The 19,692-nt window shown below is 42.4% G+C and overlaps 1 protein-coding gene across 1 annotated transcript in view; it reads left to right on the top strand.

The window, feature by feature from the left end:
- Positions 1 to 267: 267 nt before the first annotated feature.
- Positions 268 to 19,692, top strand: part of atm (ATM serine/threonine kinase) — a 35,531-nt gene continuing 16,106 nt past the window's right edge. Inside the window, exons 1-42 of the mRNA XM_008275953.1 lie at positions 268 to 315; positions 595 to 702; positions 817 to 935; positions 1,336 to 1,481; positions 1,701 to 1,865; positions 1,966 to 2,131; positions 2,270 to 2,508; positions 2,829 to 2,998; positions 4,725 to 4,903; positions 5,036 to 5,407; positions 5,521 to 5,724; positions 6,075 to 6,176; positions 6,403 to 6,637; positions 6,724 to 6,855; positions 7,054 to 7,179; positions 7,302 to 7,391; positions 7,483 to 7,669; positions 8,957 to 9,150; positions 9,237 to 9,316; positions 9,452 to 9,607; positions 9,824 to 9,899; positions 10,071 to 10,213; positions 10,384 to 10,501; positions 10,625 to 10,795; positions 10,914 to 11,089; positions 12,472 to 12,715; positions 13,030 to 13,145; positions 13,252 to 13,378; positions 13,482 to 13,681; positions 13,933 to 14,107; positions 14,846 to 15,004; positions 15,953 to 16,085; positions 16,178 to 16,273; positions 16,391 to 16,562; positions 16,654 to 16,795; positions 16,926 to 17,102; positions 17,367 to 17,544; positions 18,546 to 18,651; positions 18,783 to 18,941; positions 19,038 to 19,146; positions 19,373 to 19,461; positions 19,556 to 19,658. Coding sequence (XP_008274175.1) covers positions 631 to 702; positions 817 to 935; positions 1,336 to 1,481; positions 1,701 to 1,865; positions 1,966 to 2,131; positions 2,270 to 2,508; positions 2,829 to 2,998; positions 4,725 to 4,903; positions 5,036 to 5,407; positions 5,521 to 5,724; positions 6,075 to 6,176; positions 6,403 to 6,637; positions 6,724 to 6,855; positions 7,054 to 7,179; positions 7,302 to 7,391; positions 7,483 to 7,669; positions 8,957 to 9,150; positions 9,237 to 9,316; positions 9,452 to 9,607; positions 9,824 to 9,899; positions 10,071 to 10,213; positions 10,384 to 10,501; positions 10,625 to 10,795; positions 10,914 to 11,089; positions 12,472 to 12,715; positions 13,030 to 13,145; positions 13,252 to 13,378; positions 13,482 to 13,681; positions 13,933 to 14,107; positions 14,846 to 15,004; positions 15,953 to 16,085; positions 16,178 to 16,273; positions 16,391 to 16,562; positions 16,654 to 16,795; positions 16,926 to 17,102; positions 17,367 to 17,544; positions 18,546 to 18,651; positions 18,783 to 18,941; positions 19,038 to 19,146; positions 19,373 to 19,461; positions 19,556 to 19,658 — 6,303 coding nt within the window. The 5' untranslated portion in view covers positions 268 to 315; positions 595 to 630. The remainder of the gene's footprint in view (positions 316 to 594; positions 703 to 816; positions 936 to 1,335; positions 1,482 to 1,700; positions 1,866 to 1,965; positions 2,132 to 2,269; positions 2,509 to 2,828; positions 2,999 to 4,724; positions 4,904 to 5,035; positions 5,408 to 5,520; positions 5,725 to 6,074; positions 6,177 to 6,402; positions 6,638 to 6,723; positions 6,856 to 7,053; positions 7,180 to 7,301; positions 7,392 to 7,482; positions 7,670 to 8,956; positions 9,151 to 9,236; positions 9,317 to 9,451; positions 9,608 to 9,823; positions 9,900 to 10,070; positions 10,214 to 10,383; positions 10,502 to 10,624; positions 10,796 to 10,913; positions 11,090 to 12,471; positions 12,716 to 13,029; positions 13,146 to 13,251; positions 13,379 to 13,481; positions 13,682 to 13,932; positions 14,108 to 14,845; positions 15,005 to 15,952; positions 16,086 to 16,177; positions 16,274 to 16,390; positions 16,563 to 16,653; positions 16,796 to 16,925; positions 17,103 to 17,366; positions 17,545 to 18,545; positions 18,652 to 18,782; positions 18,942 to 19,037; positions 19,147 to 19,372; positions 19,462 to 19,555; positions 19,659 to 19,692) is intronic.

Here is a 19,692-nt window from a genome sequence, read left to right as displayed (position 1 = left end):
AACAGAGTGGACCTGACTTTATCAGGTAATCTACCACCCCAACAACATTGCTGTCAACAAAACAGAAAGTTTCTTGTGGTGTTAATAGAAAAGCTACGGACTAGTTCGATGCTAGCCACGACCAGGATGTGACGTAGCCTTTTTAGCGCTGCTGCTGGGGCGGGAATATCCTGCGTGTCGAGCGTGTGCGTGCGTGTGGCTGTTAACGCACGTCAAGATGGTAAAGTTGTCATGGGAGGAACAGTAGCACTTCAGCTAGCATCGGCACTTGCATGTGTGACAGCTCCGTAAGTACAAGCAGCACAGTAATCTGAGGTCAGTGAACAGACTGAGAGCAAAGTTTGAATGGACGCTTGTTAATAAAGTTCAAAGCTAGTCTGGTAATGTCGTGTTGCTAAAATAAATCGACTGCATGGCCACTCTGACTGTACAGTGATTACTAGTAGTTGGGTTACTGGTAATTATTTAAACTGCGTCTTCACTTGTCTGCGGGTTGCACAACAAAGTGGATTGATACACATACTACGTAATTGCAAAGAAGGTATACAGTGACTGAAAGTAATATCCTGTCTTGGTTACATCCTGTCATTGCAGGCTGAATAGTCTGCGTTACATCTACAGTGAAGCACAATGAGTCTGGCTCTTCATGATCTCCTGGTCTGCTGCAGAGGGCTGGAGAATGACAAAGCTACAGAGAGGAAGGTAACACACCTACATATAAACAATACATTTGGATGCATTGCTCCAAGCTGCCAGGCATACTGATTAACCGGTTTTATCATATAAAACTGAGCACTTGTGATTTTTTTCAAACAGAAAGAAGCTGAACGCTTCAGGCGGCTCATTCGATCTCCAGAGATTGTGCAAGAACTGGATCGCACCTCAGGAGCTAAAGCAAAAGGCTCCAAACAGCTCACATGGGATGCTGTTTTCAGGTAACCTGCCTCTGCATGTTTGCATGTTTGCAAATGTGCAACACAATGCACACAAAGTAATCTATGTCAGGTTATTTCCTGGCTATGTAAGATCTTTTCTTAGTTCAAGGAGGTTATGGTGGTGTTTATTTTTATTTTTTTTACCTGCTAACACAATGGGGCTAGTTTATTTGCATCTAAACAGTCTAGTTTTACTTTCAGTTTGTGTATCATTCACCACAGAATAACAGCTGGAAACTTTATTTATTGTTCTTTCTTTCATGTTATTTCACACCAATCTGTTCTTATTCCACATTTTGCAACATACCTGTTAATATTGTAAAGTAACAAGATTTTAGTTCCACTATCTACTGAATACTTTCTATCCTGTTTATTACCCCAAACTTTTCTCCGTCATCAGGTTTCTGCAACGCTATGTCCAGAAGGAGACCGAAAGCATGCAATCAAGCAAATCCAATGTCACGGCGACTACGCTGGCCATACGGCAGAAGAACATGGCTGAAATTTGCAGCTTGATCAAATATTTCATTCGATGTGCAAACAAACGTAAGGGCGCTGTCTTTTGAAAATCAGATTATGGTATAAAACAATTTGAGCTGAAATGATTGCTATTATATTACATCACTGGATTATGTTTTTCACATATGTTCAATCAGTATCTTTCATTATTTCACTTGACTTCGTCACCTCAATAAAAAACTATAGAAACTGAGCAGGTATTTTGAATATATTGTAGGAATTATAGTTAGTTGTCTTTTCCTGCAGGTGGGCCTAAACTAAAGTGCAGTGACCTGCTGAAACATGTGACAGATGTCCTGGAGAATTCATATTCTTGTTCAGCCTATGGAGAAAATTACAGCAGCCTTCTGATAAAGGATGTCCTGTCTGTCCGCAAGTACTGGTGTGACATCACTCCACAGCAGTGGCACAGTCAGTGGGCTATTTGTCTAGATATCGGTTTACATAATTAAATTATTTATCCTGATTTGTCATCTATTAAGTTTGATTTGTACTTACTTCTGATCCACAGGTCTTTTGGACTTGTACTGCAGCTTGTTCAGCTCCTCATCCAAAGCCATCAACCGTGTTTTGGTGAGCAGAGTCATCCACACGGTGGTTCAGGGCTGCTGCATGCAGACTGAAGGATTTAACGACACTCTTTTCGGCTTCTTTTCCAAAGCACTGCTTAATGCCAGGTGAAGCCTTTTACCAACCCCTATAGATATCTAACAATGCCTGTCAACACCTTTTTGTTGTTCATTGAAAACAGTATATATTATTAGTTGTGACAGTGAAATATAAAAATTGTTTGCTAAATCCCATTTTCCTGCTAGGCAAGAGAGACACTTGACCGTTTTGGAACACCTCGTCTCAGCTATGAACATCTTCTTGAGATCTGCAGCCATGAATTGTAGGATGAGGGTGTGTCGACTGGGAGAGGAGCTTCTGACGACAATACTGTACATCTGGGCTGACATGAGGCCCAGTGCGACTCTCAAAGAGGAAATTGTTGGATTCTTTAATCTGCAGATTTGTGTTCATCACCCCAAAGGCGCCAAGACACAGGACACAGGTTGAGTGGTGTTTCTTTCATTTTTGTGTTACTAATTGTGTTGAGTAACTTTGTTACTACATATAAAGATTTGTTTCTAGTGGTTTGAAACCAAAAGAATGGTTCTTATGGAGCACCAACAGTTTCTCAAGCAATTTTTGCAAAATTTGCAAACATCTAATGTAAAAAAAAAAAAAAAAGTATACCAGGAAGTTAATAAAAACAGTGACTGAGTCTGAGGTTTGCTTTGAAAAACTGTTAATGAGCATTGCATAGTTTAAACACAGGTATGTACTTAATCAATGAAACCAATACTCAGTGTGTCTTCTCTCACATATTAGGTGCTCATGCTGAGGACTGGACCAAGTGGAAGAGTCTGCTGTACAACCTGTATGATGCTTTGGTCAGAGAAATTAGTCACATAGGCAGCAGAGGGAAGTACGTCACGGGGACCAGAAACATCGCTGTTAAAGACAATCTGATTGAGCTCACAGCGGACATCTGTCGCCAGGTAAGTCAGGTCAAACCGTACATCTGCTATCATATCAGCAACATGTGTACAGTTGTGGCCAAAAGTTTTGAGAATCACACAAATATTAATTTTCACAAAGTCTGCTGCTTCAGTTTTTATAATGGCAATTTGCATAAACTCCAGAATGTTATGAGGAGTGATGAGATCAACTGCAATTAATTGCAAAGTCCCTCTTTGCCTTGATAATGAACTTAATCCCAAAAAAGACATTTCCACTGCGTTTCAGCCCTGCCATAAAAGGACGAGCTAACATCATTTCAGTGATTCTCCCGTTAACACGGTGTGGGTGTTGACGAGGTCAAGGCTGGAGATCAATCTGTCATGCTGACTGAGTTAGAATGACAGACTGGATGCTTTAAAAGGAGGATGGTGCTTGACATCATTGTTCCTCTTCTGTTAATCGTGGTTACCTGCAAGCAAACATGTACAGTCATCATTATGTTGCACAAAAAGGGCTTTACAGGGAAGGATATTGCAGCGAGTACGATTGCACCTCAGTCAACCATCAATCAGATCATCAAGAACTTCAAGGAGAGAGGTTCAATTGTTGCAAAAAAGGCTTCAGGACGCCTGAGAAAGTCCAGCAAGGACCAGGACCGTCTTCTAAAGTTGATCCAGCTGCAGGATCAGGCCACCACCAGTGCAGAGTTTGCTCAGGAATGGCAGCAGGCAGGTGTGAGTGCATCTGCACGCACAGTGAGGTGAAGACTTTTGGAGGAAGGCCTGGTGTCAAGAAGGGCAGCAAAGAAGCCACTTCTCTCCAAAAAACAACATCAGGGACAGACTGATATTCTGCAAAAGATGTAGGGATTGGACTGCTGAGGACTGGGGTAAAGTCATTTTCTCTGATGAATCCCCTTTCCAATTGTTTGGGGCATCTGGAAAAAGCTTGTTCAGAGAAGACAAGGTGAGCGCTACCATCAGTCCAGTGTCATGTCAACAGTAAAGAATGCTGAGACCATTCATGTGTGGGGTTGCTTCTCAGTCAAGGTAGTGGGTTCACTCACAGTTTTGCCTAAAAACACAGCCATAAATAAAGAATGGTACCAGAACATCCTCCGAGAGCAACTTCTCCCAACCATCCAGGAGCAGTTTGGTGATGAACAATGCCTTTTCTAGCACTATGGAGCACCTTGCCATAAAGAAAAAGTAATAACTAAATGGCTCGGGGAACAAAACATGAAGTTTTTGGGTCCATGGCCAGGAAACTCCTCAGATCTTAATCCCATTGAGAACTTGTGGTCAATCCTCAAGAGGTGGGTGGACAAACAAAAATCCACAAATTCTGACAAACTTCAAGCATTGATTTTGCAAGAAAAGGATGCCATCAGTCGGGATTTGGTCCAGAAGTTGATTGACAGCATGCCAGGGAGAATTGCAGAGGTCTTGAAAAAGAAGGGACAACACTGCAAATATGGACTTGTTGCATGAACTCAGTGTAATTGTCAATAAAAGCTTTTGATACTTATGAAATGTTTGTAATTATATTTCAGTATATCATAGAAACATCTGACAAAAACATCTAAAAACCCTGAAGCAGCAGACCCTGTGAAAATGCAACATTTGTGTCATTCTCAAAACTTTTGGCCACGACTGTATGTGCAAAGGAAATCACAGTGTAGCTATATAGTGCAGTTAGGAAGCCTGTTTTACCCTGTCTGGACAAATGTATTCCTTTTTATCTTGTGTTTTTGTCTTGCTATAGCTGTTCAATGATGACAGTGACACTCATATCCTGGAGGTCACCCAGGCTTCCCTCAGAGCCACACAGATGGGCAGCCCCACCCACGGAGCCGCCAGCAAGCGACGGCGCATTGAAATAGGCTGGGAGGTCCTCCGCGATCATCTGCAGCCTCAGCACAGCGACTTTGATGTCATACCATGGTATGAAAATCACAACACAATCTATTGTTTTTTTAATGGTGTACAAAATATACAGGGAGACCTGCTCCTTTCCTGATTGTAATCAACAGAGATCAAGCCTCGCATAAAGTCATTCCCAGCTTTCATTTTCAGGCTGCAGATCACCGCAGTGCTCACCTCTAAGTATCCGTCCATGGTGCCCGGCAAGGAGCTGGTCCCGCTGCTGTCAGTGCTGCACCAGCTCCTGGCAGAGCAGCGGAGAGGAGAGAGGGGGCTCTATGTGCTGCGTTGCCTGAGAGAGGTGGCCCGCTGCCAGGCCCAGTACCCACAGAGAGCCCAGGTCTACAGGGCGGAGCTGTGTAGGCTCTGGGTTCGGGTATGGGCCTTGGCAGTGCGAGGGGTCAGCTCACCCCAGACAGAGTCCCTCAGCCTGGACCTGCTGGCCTCCATTGTCCATGGTGGACTGATTAATATGGACAGAGAGTTCTGGAAGCTTTTCTCTGGATCTGCATGCAAACCATCCCAGTGAGTTGCCATATAGTCGTATTGTGCAACACTACATTTAGGCTTTGTTTATGTTAAAAAAACAAAACCAAAAAAATGTTAATATATTTTGTTTGAACGTTTCTTTTGCACAGGAGTGCTGCACTCTGTCTAGCCCAGGCCCTGCTAAAGTGTCCAGTCCCAAAAAGTGTCATCTCCAGCTCAGGCTGGGACTATGTGTTAGTCACAGAAGGATCTGCATCACCTAATCTGAAGGAGACCCTCATCGCCTGGCTGCTGATGAGTGATCAGAGTGATGAGATGGAGGAGAACTCCAGACCTCATCCCATCGTGTGCAGGTTGGCGCTGTGTTGCTTTTCCTTGCTATTTGTCTGATGTTGACCGTTGATGAATGAATTCTGGTTCCACACGTTCATGCAAGCTGAAATATCTATCAAACTTCTTTTATGTTTTCATGATGAAAAGCTCAAGTTAAAGATTGGTGTTGTGTATAAGACTTTTGTTCTATTGTTGTACTGTACAGAATCTTTTTCTTTGTTAATTTATGTCTTAGACATGTCACAATATACTGATAATATAAAAATATCAGTGAAAATCTGATTTTGTGACAGCCCTAGTATGTTGGTTTTGTTGTTGATTTTGAGATGGTTGTTCCTATATTTTTGTTTTATTATGTTCTTTTGTGCAGAGATTTTCCTGACAATCTAACAGCAAACATTTTGGTCTCACTGACCTTGAAAGACACAAGAGTTGGCCTGAAGTTTCTGCTGGATGCTGAAGGAGTTGAAAGGTGAGAAAAGTGATCCTGTTTTCTTCATAATACCAAATCAACCCCCTTTCACTCCATTTTCGCACACTAAATTGTTTATTGGCATCACTGTTGCTGTCCACATAGGTGAATTTAATTTAAAGTTTTGCATTGCATCAGCTCTTCCTGTCTTCTCTGTACTTAGTGGTCAGACATTTTAGAAAAACAACTCTGTCTGTAATTGCTTTTTTTTTTTTTTTTTTTTAAGTGCCTTTTTTCAAGAACAACCACCATCTGATGCCAAAGACAACCTGGAGGAGGTGGAGAGACTGTACCAGCAGTTCAGCTTCAACATGCTGCCTTCAGAGGTCGGAGGGGCTGACGAGTCACTGAAGACGCCGTCAGCTGACAGTCAATTGGCCGCTGCCCCCGGCCTCAGAAGCAAGTTGGAGCAGGCACTGCTTTGTGTGGCTGACAATTTACTCAACTGCTACTCTCCTGATGTGAGTTCAAGTTAATGTGTTTGTATGTGTGTGATCGATGTGCCTTCACAGTGATGAGCTGTTTTAAATCCACTCCCCCCCCACAGTCTCAGTCCACCCCTCCAGAGTGTCTGGTGCGCTGCTTCAGTCAGCTGACTGGTGTTCTAGCAGCTGACGTCTCCACTGGGTTTCTGAGCGAGGAACAGGCCCTCCGCTCACAGCTTTTCACGAAAGCAAAGGTATACATCCAGACTGATCTAAATTCATAATATTATATGATACATTTGTCATTTCTCTGGATATGATGTCCATGAGAAGCCTGCCTTCTAACTCTTGTGCTGCTAGTCAGTATTTGAATGTATTTATGTTCCTTAAATAACAGGTGAAATGAATGATGAACTTTCAATTTGAGGTGATTGGGATGTTGTTGTTACCAGGCTCTGGCCCAGGACTTCACCGGGTTTGTCTCCAGTGTGAAAGTAAAAATGACAGAGGAAGGAACCATGGCCACACTGAGGTCTGTTATGAAGCTCTGCACACAGTCTGCCTGCAGAAAAACCAAGGTGACTAAAGCTTTTATCATAACAATTAAGCTATCATCAAGCTATATTAAGATATCAAATCTATATATGGACAGTTTCACCATTGTCGATTGAGATTACATGCTTTCTCCTCTCTTTTGTAGAACAAGGTTTGTCCGATGTCCTCTGGTTTGTTTATAATGATCTTGCCAGCCAGCCTTCTCAGTGAACTGGCAGAAATCTGCAAACTGTTGGTAAGTGACAGATGTAGTATGTCACAGATTTTACATATTTGTTGAAAATCTTAATTTCAACAACAAGGAGCTGAATTCAGTCTCTTTTTAGCTAAGCAGTGTTTCCAAGAAAGTCAGTGTTGCGGAAGAGGACGATCATATGGATGATGACTTGGAAATGACCAGAACTCAACAAGGGGACGACGTCGACCTGTTTGACGATGGTGAAGAATCGCACAGCAGCACCAGCGCAACTCACAGGCAGAAGGGAGACAACAATGACACCTCCTGTGGCCCAGGTAGGAGGAGGTTCACTTTTTACTAAATCAGTTTCTTGCTTGTTAAAGAAATAGACGTTTACGGAAAACAAACTTTATAAATACTTCAGAACTGTTGAAGCAGCTGCTAGTGATGTGTCAGATGTTTCTGGGTTTATTTTGCTGTTGTGTCATGTGTTTCTTCACTAAGTGCTTAATAAAGCAAGCATATCACGTCAGAATATAGCAGTCAAAGGTAGGGATGGGGCAACATATTGATGCGGCAGTATATTTTATTGCTTCCTCTTGCAATAAATTATTGATACTCTGGCACCAAATATCAATACTTTATTTAAGCATGCAGGCGCTTTAAACAGAACTCCAAGGACTAGTTTGACTTAACAGAGTCACAACATCATGACTATTCATGCTGGTGATTATAAATGAATATTTTAATATTTTAAATTTAATTAATACATTTTTTTTACTTACTAATGTGGGACTGCAAGGTGGAGCGGTGGTTAGCATCGTTGCCTCGCAGCAGGATGCGAACCTCACTGGTTCGCATTCCAGTGAGGACACCCGGGATCTTTCTGTGTGGAGTTTGCATGTTCTTCCCGTGCAGCGTGGGTTCTCTCCGGGTTCTCCGGCTTCCTCCCACAGTCCGAAAACATGTTGAGGTTAATTGGTGATTCTAAATTGTCCGTAGGTGTGAATGTGAGTGTGCTTGGTTGTCTGTCTCTAAGTGTAGCCCTGTGATAGACTGGTGACCTGTCCAGGGTGTCCCCTGCCTTCACCCTAAGTCAGCTGGGATAGACTCCAACCCCCCCGTGACCCTAGTGAGGATTTAGTGGTGTATAGATGATGGATGGATGGATGGATGGATGGATGGACTTACAAATGTTGACTGTCAAAAGCAGGCTTTGATAGCTCCACTGGCAGGAACTGCCTTAGACTAAGATTCAGCCACATCCTGCAGCTTTACAGAGTTTTTAGGCAACATTTTAGATACATTTTAGGTTGAACACTGTTTTTTTTTTTAATGGCTTCACTTTCTACTTTGGTCCACTGACCCTGATGCGCCTTTATGTTCCCTAAATTACACAATGCTGTGAGCAGTAAAAAATGGCAGAATTTCACTTCTAGGGTTCAGTGCCTTTGATTGATGGGTAAATATTTCGTTAATATTTTGCCAAGTCTGCTTGCATGAAGAAGAGGACAACAAAAAAGTGTGTATGATTTATTGTTTCGTTTGTATCACCGAGACACCAATAAAGTTGCTTATCCTCATATCAATGAATAACAAACCATTGTTCTACCCTCTGACAGGTGCAAAAAGCCTGCTAGCAGATGATTATTTAGCACAGCAGGACCTGGCTCTGCTCGCAGTCCTTGAGTTCCTCTGTGAGTGCGGCTCCGTCCAGCCCATCCACGGTCTGCTTTTCAAACCACAGGAGGTGCGACGCAGACTGCTGCTGCTGGTGGAGCAGATCGACTTTAGCAAAGCCCTGCACCTCAACATGGTGGGTAGCAGCTAATGTAAAGGCATCAAGGTCGAAGTGGCAACAAGGCTTTAGCTGCTGAACACTAACATCTGGTTCTCTTGCAGTATCTCGTCCTGTTGAAGAAGCTTCCTGCTGAGGATTCTCTTTCTCCAGAGGAATTTGATTCGCTGCTCCGTCCTCTGGCGTATGGAAACATTTCTGCCAAACAAATTCATTTTGCTGGTGTTACATCAGTTGTTATTGGCATTCATTTTGTGAGCAGCGCAACCTAATATGTTTGCATGGTGAATAATCGGTGCATTTGTTGCTGTGTTTACAGGGACCTCTGTTCTTTGTATCGTCAGGACCAAGAGATCTGTGCTGCTGTGCTGCTAAGTTTGTTACCCTCCATAAAGAGCCTGGGAAAAACTCATCACATGCCCGAGGAGATGAGACACGTTCAGGGGTCCCTGCTGCAAGTGGTGTCCGGCTTCTGGTTAGAAGCTAATTTTTACGCCATAAATAGATGACAGGCTGGTCTTTAAAAAACAGAAAACCTCCCAAAATGAACTGTCTCAGGGGAGCGAGGTCTCACAAAGTCTGAATTCTGTTTTTTAAAGGGTTAGCTTTAGTATTAGACTTTGAAAACACAAATCATTTTATCAGTCACTACTATTACTACGACTGATCCACCCATTGTGCTGTTTTTCAGTTTCCTGAGCCAATCAGGGAAATGCGTGGCCGCTGTGCGAGCTGCTTTAGTGCAATGTCTGGTTGCTTTGTTAGAGGTAAGCTTTTTCTGTAAAACTGTCCAAACATTTCTGCTGCTTTCATTATTTTAGTACGCTTATGCGTGATCACCAAAAACTGAGGTTTGGAGTGAGAAATATTAGGTACCACTTAAATATCACCTTTTTTTGTTTGCCTTTTTGTGCTTCTTGCCTTTTCCCTTCTGCCAGGCTGACCCACGTTGTAACTGGGCAATCCTAAATGTCAGAGGGCAGGAAAGAGAGGAAGACAGTCCAGTGTCCGCTGTTCTTCCATCTCACCTGGCAGATGCCCACCACCAAGTCCGCATGCTGGTCGCTATGTCAGTTGAGAGGTACGCTTCATCTGGATGAGAACAATCACTAACAATCAGAATTAGTTGGATAGAAAGACAAATGTACTTAATAGTATATTAAATCTGTACATTGGTAAGATAGAAAAAGACACCTTATTTCACTGTATATTGTGTATCTGATCATTGCTACTGTTCTCCTGCGTGTCCAGACTGTTTCTGGAGTTCAAACCAGAACATCCAGATAAAAGGAAGATGCTGCCATTGAAATGTCAGCAGGCAGCTTTTGAGAACATCTACCTGAAGGCTCAGGAGGGCATGAAGCTCCCAGTAAGATCATTTCCACACATTAGGAACAGTTTTTTATGGGTTTTATGCCTCTCTCTTTTTTTTTTAAAACTTTCCTCATGTTTTCTGTCTGTTTGCATGTATTATTTGTTTGATCACACACAGAGAAGCAGCTCTTCAGAGGACCAGCAGGACGAGACGTTCAACCGCAAGGCTGCCCTGCTGAAGAGTTTGTCTGTTGTGCTGTGTTGCAGCCCAGTGTGTGAAAAACAGTCTCTGTTTGCCCTCTTCCAGTCCTATAAGGAGAATAATATCGAGGAACAGCTCATTAAAAAGGTAAGCAAAACTTAATTCTACATCTCACTGTATAACTCAAACCATTTTTCCATATGAAACCATAAACTACTGAAAGCCCAGAATGACGTAAAGAGTGTTTTCCTTGTTTTCTTCACAGATGTTGTGCAGTGTTTCCAGGGCGCTCGGCTACAGGAACGTGAAAACATTTGTCAGCTCTCACCTGTACTACTTGGTAGCTGAGTGGCTCGCACAGAGACAGTCTGATGACCGCTACACTCTTGGATCTTTCCCCTACAGTCTCCTCGACCACGACACGGTTAAAGATTTCTACAAGTGAGAAAATAATCTTGGTGATGACTCTGAGGGCTGTACTATGAAGCAAGATTAGCGGGTTAGCGAGGTATGTTGAGTCATGAGTCTTCAGTGTCACAAAGGTGGTTCTCTTTTTATCTGGCTAGATCTCCATGGTAACTTAAGCTGTGGAGATAACCTAGTCAGGAGCAGGTAATGTTCAGAGCTTCGGAATTAAATCGGCTTAAAGGAGTGTCTCCCTTCAATCAAATCGTTTCCTGATGATTCTCTATCAGTGATACAGATTCTCAGCTGAGGAAATGTGTTTGATCTGCAAACATACTGTGTCGTGCGTTACTAATATCACTGAATGAAGCCGGGTAGTTACAGTGTCACACACTGTATATATCACGTTGCCATGGGAACCCAACATGTATTTAGTTGGCAAAGCAAAAATCACATAAATATGTTTTTATGTTTGCCACTGATTTGCTGTCAAGTCCATTTACACTGCTGGTACTGAGCTGATGGAACACTGATTATTCTACTGGTAAGAGTTACAGAGAATATTCAATCAATAACATGAATTTCGCTTTGATTTGGCCAAAAATTAAAATTATATCCAGCATTGTCTGTCTCTAAGTGTAGCCCTGTGATACACTGGCAACCTGTCCAGGGTGTCCCCTGCCTTCGCCCTAAGTCAGCTGGGATAGGCTCCAGCCCCCCCACGACCCTAGTGAGGATAAAGCGGTGTATAGATAATAGATGGATGGATATCTTGCATTATGAGACAGTGTCGGACCTAAATGCACTTCAATACAAGACCATGTTTAAATGGATGAAGTTAAAAGTTTAACAGCTCTAATGTGCAGCTGTCAGTTAGACATGAGCAGCTGCATCGATCAGTAAAATAAATATATGAACATGTTTAACAGTTTTCTACCAGCATTTCTGTCTTGCATCGTTTGCTGTAGCAGCGCTTTTTACCATCATAAATTTTTATATTTCTCATTGTTCTTCATTAAAACAACGTGTTGACTGAAGCAGCTGCACACGATTGTTTCATTTTGTGCAGAAGAAGGGTCACGTGACTCATTAAATGCCCCTTTTTATGCAAACTCACATGGATTTTGAAGCAGAAAGCCTGAGTTGACAAAGAAAGTTGATAACCACCTTTGTGATACCTGTAATCTCTGGCTGGGATTTTAGTTTTTGTCGAGCTGACGTACACAAAAAAAGCCCCACTATGTCAAACTTATTTCATGGTATACCCCCCGGATCACTTCTCCTTTTACTATTATGAAATGTACTTTTTCTTGCTATTATAATGTTTTGAAATTAGTGTAGAAATATAAACAGGGTTAACAAGCATCCAGTATATGAAGACAATAACGAATGAGCAACTGTTTCCATCGTCCTTACAGCTCCTCCTACCAGGTGCTGATCCCTCACTTAGTCTTCCTGGATGACTTTGAGCAAGTGAAGTCTATCGGCAGATATCTTGAGAAGGACTGGACAAACTTGTTGGCTGACTGTTTTCCCAAGATCATGGTGAACATTCTGCCGTACTTTGCGTTGCCTGGCCAGGAGTCACGGGTTGCACAGCAGCGAGAGAAGGCTCACAGAGTGTACGACCTGCTTAAAGATGTCAGCTGCCTGGGCAAACAGGTGAACGCAACCCACCAGCCCACATGTGCAGTACATACATGGTTACACTTCTCATTCATTGCAGCTTTTCTATTCATCACATCCGACACATTCAGCAGCAAAAAGTAGTTTTTAAAAGCTGTGAAAGGAAGGGAAAGCAAATCACTGTAGCACTCTGAAAGTCATTTTCAGGAATGATGTTGCCCAAGTCAGAGTAAAATTCTGACCTGGCCTTTGTAGAGCTGCAGGATCACAGGCTCCACTGATTGTGCAGTGTACACCACAATTAAATGGAAGATTTATTTTACAATAAATATTTGAAAATGTGTCCACAGCAAATTGACAACCTGATCCACAGTAACCTGGCAGACATTGTAGTGGAGCTGCTGATGACTCTGTATGAAGGAAGTGGAGTTGAAGGAGACAGAGGAGACCTGAAACGTTTCATTGGGTAATGGTTGTTAATATTAATTTAATTTGGTTAGTTTGTTTGAGTTTGTGTTATACTTCTCTTCAAATATCTGAATATTAAATATATGAAATGTTTTATCTCTCAGAGAACTGGATCCTGTACCAAATCCACCGTACTTCAGCTCACATGTCATCAAAGCCACGCTGGACTACCTCAGCAAATGCCACAGTGCCAACCACAAGTCATTGGTAGCCATTCTGTCAAAAACCCCGGTAAGACGGCTCATTTATGTGGGTTTTTGTTAATATTGCATGTCTTGACATTATTCACCTTTTGTTTTTTGTGTTTCCTCTGTCTTTTGCTTCTGCGCTGTAGATTTCTATCCAGAGAATTCTGCTGGCGGTTTGTGAAAAAGCAGCGGAGACGACCAACAGCTATGAACGTCATCGCATCCTCCTCATGTACCATTTGTTTGTCAGCCTGCTGCTCAGGGAGGTGAAGGACGGTCTGGGAGGAGCCTGGGCCTTCGTCCTCAGAGACATCATTTATACTCTCATCCACCATTTCAACAGCAGGTCAAACATGCGAACACTCACAGAATTGACATATTTATAATGTACCTACATAGTGTATACCATTTATACATCTTTTCTAACCAGTTTGTGTGCTTTCCTTCTGTATTGCTTTTTTATTATTTATATTACCTTTTAACTTTTTGTTTTTTTAAGAACTGTGACCATATTAGCTGCTACAAAGATGATGCAAAACGAAATTTTGTTGTGTTTTTGTACAATGACAATAAAGCTTCCTCTTCTTCTAACCACAGACCACAACAGTGTGACGAGGTCTCAAACAGAAGCCTCTCTCTGTGCTGCGACCTTTTGACCTCTGTGTGTCAGGCGGCACTGCAGTTCTGTGATGATGCTCTAGACTGCCACCTACAGGTCATCGTTGGGACTCTAACTGCTCAGGTGACCAGCCGGCCCTCCGTCTCACAGCAGGTAGGTGATAATAAAAGCTATTTTAATTTGAGATAGATGCAACATGCGGCACATTAACATAGAAAATATGCACCTGTGGAAGTTTCAAATGAATGCAGCAGTATTTATGCACATGGGTAAACATTTTCTAAAGTTGCCACTAGAGGCCAGTAAAATAAGATGTTATGCCCTGAACGGAAGCATCTCTTTTACACTGGGTTCATGAACATACTACAGAAATTCAGATAGTGCAGTTATTGCATTATATATTATACTGTGTGAATTATTATGCTATTTGTGGCTTTTGTGCATACACAAGGACATGACACAAGGATGGACTCTTTGCTGCTTGACTGATAAAGCTGTGCATCTGTTTTAGGTAGATGTCCCTCACTTAATGGAAAAGATACCAAGATTTCCCAAATAACATGCTGATTTGTTACTTAACTCCTTGTATAAAAGGAATTTTAGATTGGTGACCGTAGTGAATTAATGTAGTAAAGTGAAGCAGACAAATATGTCCATACATGCAGCACGATAACATTTAGTCATTTTTGTAAAAGTTTTATACTGAGTTCAAAAAACACAACGTAGTCAACAATAAGAAATTTGGATCCTGACTAGTTTTGACAGTGATGCTGTTGAAAAAGTTAAGTGCAAAAGCCTATAACATGTTTATTTCTGTCTTGGAAAATTTGTGTCCTCCTTTCAGCACATGAGAGCCACATGTGTTGATTTTGATTTTTTTTTTCCCACAAGGTCCTCAGCCTGCTGCAGTTTCTTGTAATAGAAAATCAACAGAAGTTAAAAGGAGCCATTAGCAGGTTGGAGCCTTTTCCTGACATCGCTGAGTTCAGAGAGCTGCGATCTGTACAACACAGACTCAAATATAATACTGGCACCTTTACACTGAGACAGGTAACAGCATCAGACACGCACTCTTTCATTTATCATCACTGTCAAGTCGTGTAGTGTGTTTGCTTTCTGTCCTTGATGTAACTGCATGAGTAGAAGAATTCCAATGCAGAGAAGCTAAACACACCTAAAACAGCCCTGCATATAAGGTGTGTCCGAAAAGTTCCAGGACTGGTGTCACAAAGATGTATTTCAAATCCAAACAACAAACTACAAGTTTTCCCCTTCGAAGTGATCCCCCTAGAGTCTAACACACTTCCCCAGCCTTCTCTGCCACGTTGCCATGCACTCCTGGAAGAATTCTTCCGGGATCCTCCACAGCTCCATCATCACGGCTATATTGATGTCGTCCACGTCTTCAAAATAGGTCCCCTTGATGACCCCCTTGAGCTCGGGGAAGAGGAAAAAATCCCACAGAGTCAGGTGGGGTGAGTAGGGCGATTGCTCCAGCACAGTGATGTTCTTCTCAGCCAGGAACTGTCGGATGCTCAGGGCATTGTGAGCAGGCGCGTTGTCATGGTGAAGCAGCCACGACTTGTCCTACCACAACTCTCATCTCTTCTCGTGCACTGAACGAAGCAAACGCCGCAGGATCTCTTTGTAGACATGCTGGTTGATCGTCTGAAGGGGAAAACTGGTAGTTTGAGTTTGAAATATATCTTTTGTGACACCAGTCCTGGGACCTTTCTGACATATCTCTTATGCTTAAAGTGGTCAAATGCCTATTTTTTATGTGTGTGGCCTACATATCCACAGTGATGGACACAATAATTGTAGGACATCCAAAACTAATATCGGATCTGTCCAAAATAATTCAAAAAATAATTGTAATAATTTTGATGTAAATGTACCTGTGATTTCTCAGCCAATTAAGGAATGGATATATCATAGTTATGAATGGAAGCTGGTACTCTCATATGTGATCTCAGACCTACATCCTCCATTTTACAGGAGATAGACCACTTCTTGTCAGTGACGTCCTGTGACTCCTTACCTCTGACCAGACTTGAGGGGTTAAAGCAGCTGAGCAGACAGCTTCACGACAACAAGGGACAGATCCGAGAGCTGCTCAAAGAGTGCCACAGTATGAGGAAAAAGGATTGAAATTGGTCTCTGCATGAAAGCTTTTTGTATGTCCAGTATGTAAAGCTAAATGTCTTTTTCCCCCTTTTGTAGGTGACCCCACTGACAGCGTGTTGGTGAAGCTGGTCCTCAGTCTGCTGAAGCTCTGTAAGCTAGCGGCCAACCACACTGGAGGAGCCGACATTCTAGGTATTGGAAACAAGTAGCTCTACAGATGGAGCATGCTGTGTTGTTGGCCACATCTGAAGAGATTCGTTTCAGTTTTTAAAAGATTTTCTCAATACAAACACAAACTTTATACTGTAGAAGCAGCAGGCAGCTGTCTGGGAGAACTGGGTCCGGTAGACTTGTCCACCATCGCCCTGCTCCACGGCAGAGACCCCCTCTATGAAAAGGCTGTGTCCCTCTTCACCTCCACTGAGTCACAGTGTCTTTACATCATCCTCAACTGCATGAACGATGCGCTCACTCAGCAGCGGTACAGTCAATCCTAAAACTCAGTCATCAAAAGTTCATTATGTCAGCTACTTGGTTGCATTAATATTGAGTGCATGCTCTGCTGTCATCAGTATCGAGGTGAGGCGGGCAGCAGCTCAGTGTGTAAAGAACATCCTCACAACTCAGTCTGGAGTCAACTTCTGGGACCAACACAAAGACAACAGAGACCCCATGCTGGCTTACCTCAATCCCTTTAGAACAGCCAAGAGCAAGGTGGGTTAGAGATGTGTTTGTGTCTCGACATTACCACTCTTCTTTTTTAAAAAACATTTCCTTCATCTGTACGTGAGAGTGTTAGAATGTGTGTTCATACATGCTATTACTGACTGTCGTCTCTGCTCAGGTGGCTGCTGTGAGTGCTAAGGAGAGTACGGAGGCCAGAGGAAAGCTGGAAAGCCAGGAGTTTTGGATTCCCCAGGCGGGAAGCCACAAGGCCTGGCTAAAGGCTCTGTGCACGGCCCTGCTGGACAGTGGAGGGGTCAGGAGTGAGGCTCTGCTGCTGTCACGACCACTGTGTCTGGTGAGCACATGGAAGTCACCATGAGAACCCTTAATGGGAGTGACTACATCGCTCACACCCTGAATTTCTGTATTTCTTAAGAAACGGTTCTTTATATATTCAACATTTTGAGCAAGACAGAGTAAACTGTTAGTGTCTCCATTAACAGTATGGGCAGACTAGGAGGGATGAGTTCGGGGTTTCATTCCAGAAGGCAATTCAAATCTTTGCTTTGTCACATACTTTATGCTAAACAGTTCAAATCCATCCTCCTTCTGTCTCCAGGTGAGCGTGGACTGCTGTCAGAGGTTGCTGCCTCTCATCATTCACTCCATCCTTCTGGATGACTCAGACGGCTCATGGAGGAAGTTGCTTTCCTCCCACATTCAGGACTTCTTCCATTTTTGTTGTAGAAGTGTTCCGGCCTCCAGTCGATCCCCCACACCTCCGAACTCTGACTCTGGCAAGTTTGACAAATTATAATGATCCTTTGTTCTTTTCCTTTCCTCACATCGGGTCAGGGCATTTGTCTACTGCGATGGAATGTTCGTTAACATCCTTTTCTTAAGTAAAAGTAACAATAAAGATTTGCAAAAAAAGATTATTTCCTTTTGAATGCATGAAAAATCCTACTTAAGTAAAAAATACAGAAGTATTCACAGCAAAATAATTAAAGTATTGAAGTAGTAGCATTGGTTTGGTCCCACTTACTGAAAAATTATTATATATGACTTCATTAACAGTGAAGCATCAGTGTGTCAGCGGCATGTTACTGTTGTAGCTGCTACAGGTGGAGCCAGTTTCAACAACTTTATACACAATTTTATATCCAGGGGCAGCAGATAAATCTGAGGTCTAGTCGGTCAATGATGGGACGTTCAGTTTTTGGACTTTTTCTGCAATCTAACCTGATTTTGGCAAGAGATTGGATCATTGGGACATTTATTGAAATAGAACCATGTGAGAAATTTCTGGGGGAAAAAAATCACTATTTGGTGGAGCTGTTAACAACTTCAAGATGTCTGAAATGTGGCCCTGACAACACACTACTTTTGTAAGATGTCAGGAGCCAAAAAGGCTGGAAACCTCTGCGCTAATCTTTAGCATTGAGTTGTATTTTAAAAGCTTGTTATAATATCCACTATGCAAAATCGTCATTTTTAAAGTAATTAAAGCTGTCAGACAAATGCAGTGGAGTAGAAAGTACAACATTTTCCTCTGAAGTGTAGTGGAGCAGCTGCATAAAGTAGCATAGAGCAAAAGTACCTCAAAACTGCACTTAAATACAGTACTTTAAAGAAAATAACTCTTGCACCTTTTGTTTTCCACCACTGTTCACAATCATATTCCTAAATCTTGCCAGTGATTTTCTGGTGATACACCTCTTGAATGATAACTGTCATTGGAGTCAGGAGTCTGTATAGTTTTCTTTAAAAAAATCTAAAAATGTATGATTCTTTACAGAGCCCAGCACTGCCAGTCAGGGCTTGTGCGTTAAGACGTCTCTGCGTACGATGCTTGCTGTTATTGACTATCTCAGACACCAGCAGAGACCAGTGGAAGCTGATAGGTTTGTAATATGCTCATATTTTCAAGGGTTTTTCATTTTTTAACTGGACTTGCTCTTGTGTCTTCACTGATGTAGGTGCTGTAACTGATACGTAGTGTATTTGGCATCTACGTTTGTTATCCTTCTTCCAGTAATTCCTGCGGCACAGTGTGTGACTCGAACTTCTGGCTGGAGCTGAACTACCTGGAGGTGTCCAAAGCTGCTCAGTCCTGCTCGGCTCACTTCACCGCTCTGCTGTACACTGAGATCTATGTGGATAACATCAAAGCTAACATGGAGGAAAGTCACAAGTATGCAAGAAGGATTTTTTTTTTTCATGGGATTTTATTTTACGTCTAGTTATCCAGTTCTCTTTTTTCTGACGCCTTTATTTGCTAATTCTGCAGAACCAAGTCCAAAGCAACACGCAAAATCCATTTTGAAGACAACAGCCAGAACTTTACCATCTCCAGCCTGACCGAGAGGAGTTGGGAAGACACCAGTATCAGCCTGCAGGTCTGTGCTTCATTTCAGATGTATTACTGTGACAGCCGTTTTAGTTTCTTAAATGAACAATCAAAAGCAGTCAGGAGTTACGACACAATTTGAGCAGAATGTACTTTATAAAGACACTGACTTCAGAATTTGTGACAAAAGCTTAACTTGTTTCATAATGTAAATGTGTGAAAGAATCATTTCCACTCATGTGCTCTGTGTATGACTTTGTCTTACACATTTGTAGGAGCTGCTGATTGAAGTGTATCGGAGCATTGGAGAGCCTGACAGTCTGTACGGCTGTGGAGGAGAGACGATGACCAGCTCACTGACAAGGTAGAAAATAACTATCAAGGTATCAGATCCTTTACAGTATCTCTATTAAGCATTGTCACGAACACAAATGTTTTTTTGTTGCACCCTTTTATAGGATTCGAACCTATGAACATGAGGCTATGTGGGGGAAGGCGCTGAGCTCATACGACCTTCACTCTACCTTGCCTGAGGTCATTCGACAAGTTGGAATCGTGGAGGTAAGATGGTGAGATAGACAACAAAAGATCTCAT

Source organism: Stegastes partitus, unplaced genomic scaffold (assembly GCF_000690725.1).
Source record: "Stegastes partitus isolate 25-593 unplaced genomic scaffold, Stegastes_partitus-1.0.2 Scaffold62, whole genome shotgun sequence".
In the NCBI taxonomy this organism is placed as follows: Eukaryota; Metazoa; Chordata; class Actinopteri; family Pomacentridae; genus Stegastes; species Stegastes partitus.
The sequence above is the reverse complement of the archived record's forward strand: the minus strand, read 5'-3'. Positions and strand labels throughout refer to the sequence as shown.